The sequence below is a fragment of the Trypanosoma grayi genome (assembly GCF_000691245.1).
Source record: "Trypanosoma grayi strain ANR4 Tgr_762_V1, whole genome shotgun sequence".
NCBI classification, from domain to species: Eukaryota; Euglenozoa; class Kinetoplastea; order Trypanosomatida; family Trypanosomatidae; genus Trypanosoma; species Trypanosoma grayi.
Window position 1 is genome coordinate 5,848 of NW_008826381.1, and position 2,498 is coordinate 8,345.

Below are 2,498 nucleotides of genomic sequence, written 5' to 3' on the forward strand. Positions count from 1 at the left end.
CCCCAGAAGCAAAAGAACACACACAAAAAAACAACAACAACAACTGTATCGAGCGTATGCAGCAGCTCGCCAACGGAGGCCACGCCAGTGGGCACGGAGATAGAAAACAAGCAAAAAGAAACCGCAAAAACAAAAAGACTTAGAGGGGGCAAGAACAAAAAAAAAACAACAACAACAACATTAATAGCATGAGACTCGCAAGAAGAAGAGGAAGAAGGTATTGATATATGATCCTGTGTGCGAGTGCAGCCACTCATGCCTAAAGCCATGAAAGCTATGCACATGTGCGGGAAAAAAAAAGAATCAAACAAGTGAACAACACAGTCAGCACAAGTACTCCGATAGAACACCTGCAAGACACCCCCACACATCACCTCCTGTGGTCGGTGGGGTGAATTGCAGTGGTGTTGAAGGGCGAGCAAAGCAGAAGCCCGCGTATGTCAAGGATGCACATACTGCATCCGCCCTCATTCTTTTTGTTTTTGCCGTCCCACACACATATATACATAAATATATACATAAATAAATATATATATATATATATGCATATATGTGTATAGACGTATTATATAAGCACACATGTAAACGCCTAGACATATGCGTCCGCCATATATGCGCGCACACTGGCGGTTGTGGCCATTCCATCTCGGGGAAGCGAGTGGGAGAAAGACTCTTGGCCAAACCAAAGAGGTATTACGTTTCCCGAGCGCAATCGGCGTGTGTGTAGGTGATATGAAAACTATGAGAGAAAGGAGATACCAACAAACAAAAAAAGAGAGAGGGATAGCGTTTGGGATCACAGTTGCAGAGGCATCCCAACTGAAGGAACATGGATTTAAACGACTGCTGCACCTAAACGCACACACACGCTCTGCTGCCAAGCGGTGATAAGTGTAAGTAAACCATATTTGCATGGGCCTTCTCCTTACACGCATGCCGGCCTCACAGGCAGCAAGGATTGTGTGAATGCACCAGTGCTGTGAGGATGTACGGATGCTCTTCTCTCGTTCTCACCCTCAGGCACAAGACATCGGCACCTCGCACGTCATTGCGTCAGCGCGGACGCGCGGGGATATCGCCTCCGGGTCTGCACGCAGCGCCCGCTCCGCGTCCGCGTGCGCCGTGCCACAGGATCTATGAGACGTATACTCCGCAGAGCCGTAGACGGCGTCGGCACTCCGCAGGCGGTACATTACACCTGTGGGACGGCGTACACCACATTCCTCAACACCTACATCAGGCATTTGGGGATTGCGGCGATCAATAGGCAAGCCGTGCAACAACTCGAGCGACTGACCGTCCGGAAGATGATTCCCGTCTTCTGCAGCTTCGCCGATACCTAAATGGTCCGGCATCGTATTGTTAACTGGGCTTTGCATCTCGCTCTGCACACGAGTGAGGAACAAACCGTCTTCCTCGGCGCCGCGCCGCGCCTCCTGCTGGCCGGAGAATACTACAGAGGCTTCTACCACTTCCGGAAACGGCACTGGCGGCTCAAACGGCTCGGCCCGTGGGCACTGGCGCAGCTGTGCCCGACGTTCGCGACGCTTCAATAAATCCTTGCGGTGTTTACACAGTAGCGACAACAGTATTAATCCGATCACTGCGGATAAGGAGAACACCACCGCAGTAGCGATGGCGCCTGTTTTGCTCATATTCTTCTCTACAGCCTACATACGAAGAAAAGTCGAAAAATAAATGGGGCGATATAACCGACGACCTGCTCAGAATGCACTCCGTGCTTGACGCCCACATACGCGGACTGCTGGGGATGCGAGGTACGAAAAGAACAACAAAAAAAGGTGACAACACATTCTAAAGAAAGACACCTTCAACTTTAGGAATACTACGAAGCAAGGCATGTCCCGCGACCTGCCGAAGCAACACCACATGGAAATAGATGCCACACGGCCACATGTTTCATCCCTTCTTTTTCGCTTCTCACGCCAGACTCTACCCCCTCGCTTCTCGAAACGGCCTGATTGTTAGTGATACACACAAAGGGCGGAATACAGAAAACATATAATCAAAGAGCGCAACGAAAGAATCAGTACTATTTTTGGAATGCATATCCTTTGATATGCACCAGAGTGGAGCAGAATATACGAAGAAGCACAATCTCACACCTTTAGGGTTGCCAATTCTTTGCACCCTTTTCCTCTCCGTCAGTGGCTGGGGGGCAGTCAGCAGCGGAAGACTCCTTCCCCTTCCGTGGTTCGTACGACGCATTCCCGTACTGAAACGCGGAATTCCCATCCGGGCTGTACAATGGAGGTGGCGCAGCAGGATCACTCATCCCAGGCGCTGCACCTGGGCCATATGCCACCGGCACTGGCACGGGACGCGGTGGCTCCATCGGGAGGCCCCACGCTGCTGGTGGAGGTGGCGGGGCGCTGTGATTGCTGTACCCCTGTGGCGGGTACTGCTGCTGCGGCCCATAGCCAGGCGGTGGCTGCATATAACCAGGCGGCGGCGGCCCATAACCAGGCGGCGGCGGC

General features: G+C 52.1%; 2 protein-coding genes across 2 annotated transcripts; both read right to left on the bottom strand.

Annotated features, from left to right (window-relative positions):
• Positions 1–1,016: 1,016 nt before the first annotated feature.
• On the bottom strand, positions 1,017–1,655 carry DQ04_07621040 (hypothetical protein; the record flags this gene model as incomplete). Its single annotated transcript, XM_009315243.1, has 1 exon — positions 1,017–1,655. One exon carries the CDS (start codon positions 1,653–1,655, stop codon positions 1,017–1,019), a length of 639 nt encoding a protein of 212 aa, XP_009313518.1.
• A 473-nt stretch (positions 1,656–2,128) lies between these two features.
• DQ04_07621050 (hypothetical protein) lies at positions 2,129–2,458 on the bottom strand (the record flags this gene model as incomplete). Its single annotated transcript, XM_009315244.1, has 1 exon — positions 2,129–2,458. The coding sequence occupies one exon, from the start codon at positions 2,456–2,458 to the stop codon at positions 2,129–2,131; it is 330 nt and encodes a 109-aa protein (XP_009313519.1).
• Between the last annotated feature and the right edge of the window lie 40 nt (positions 2,459–2,498).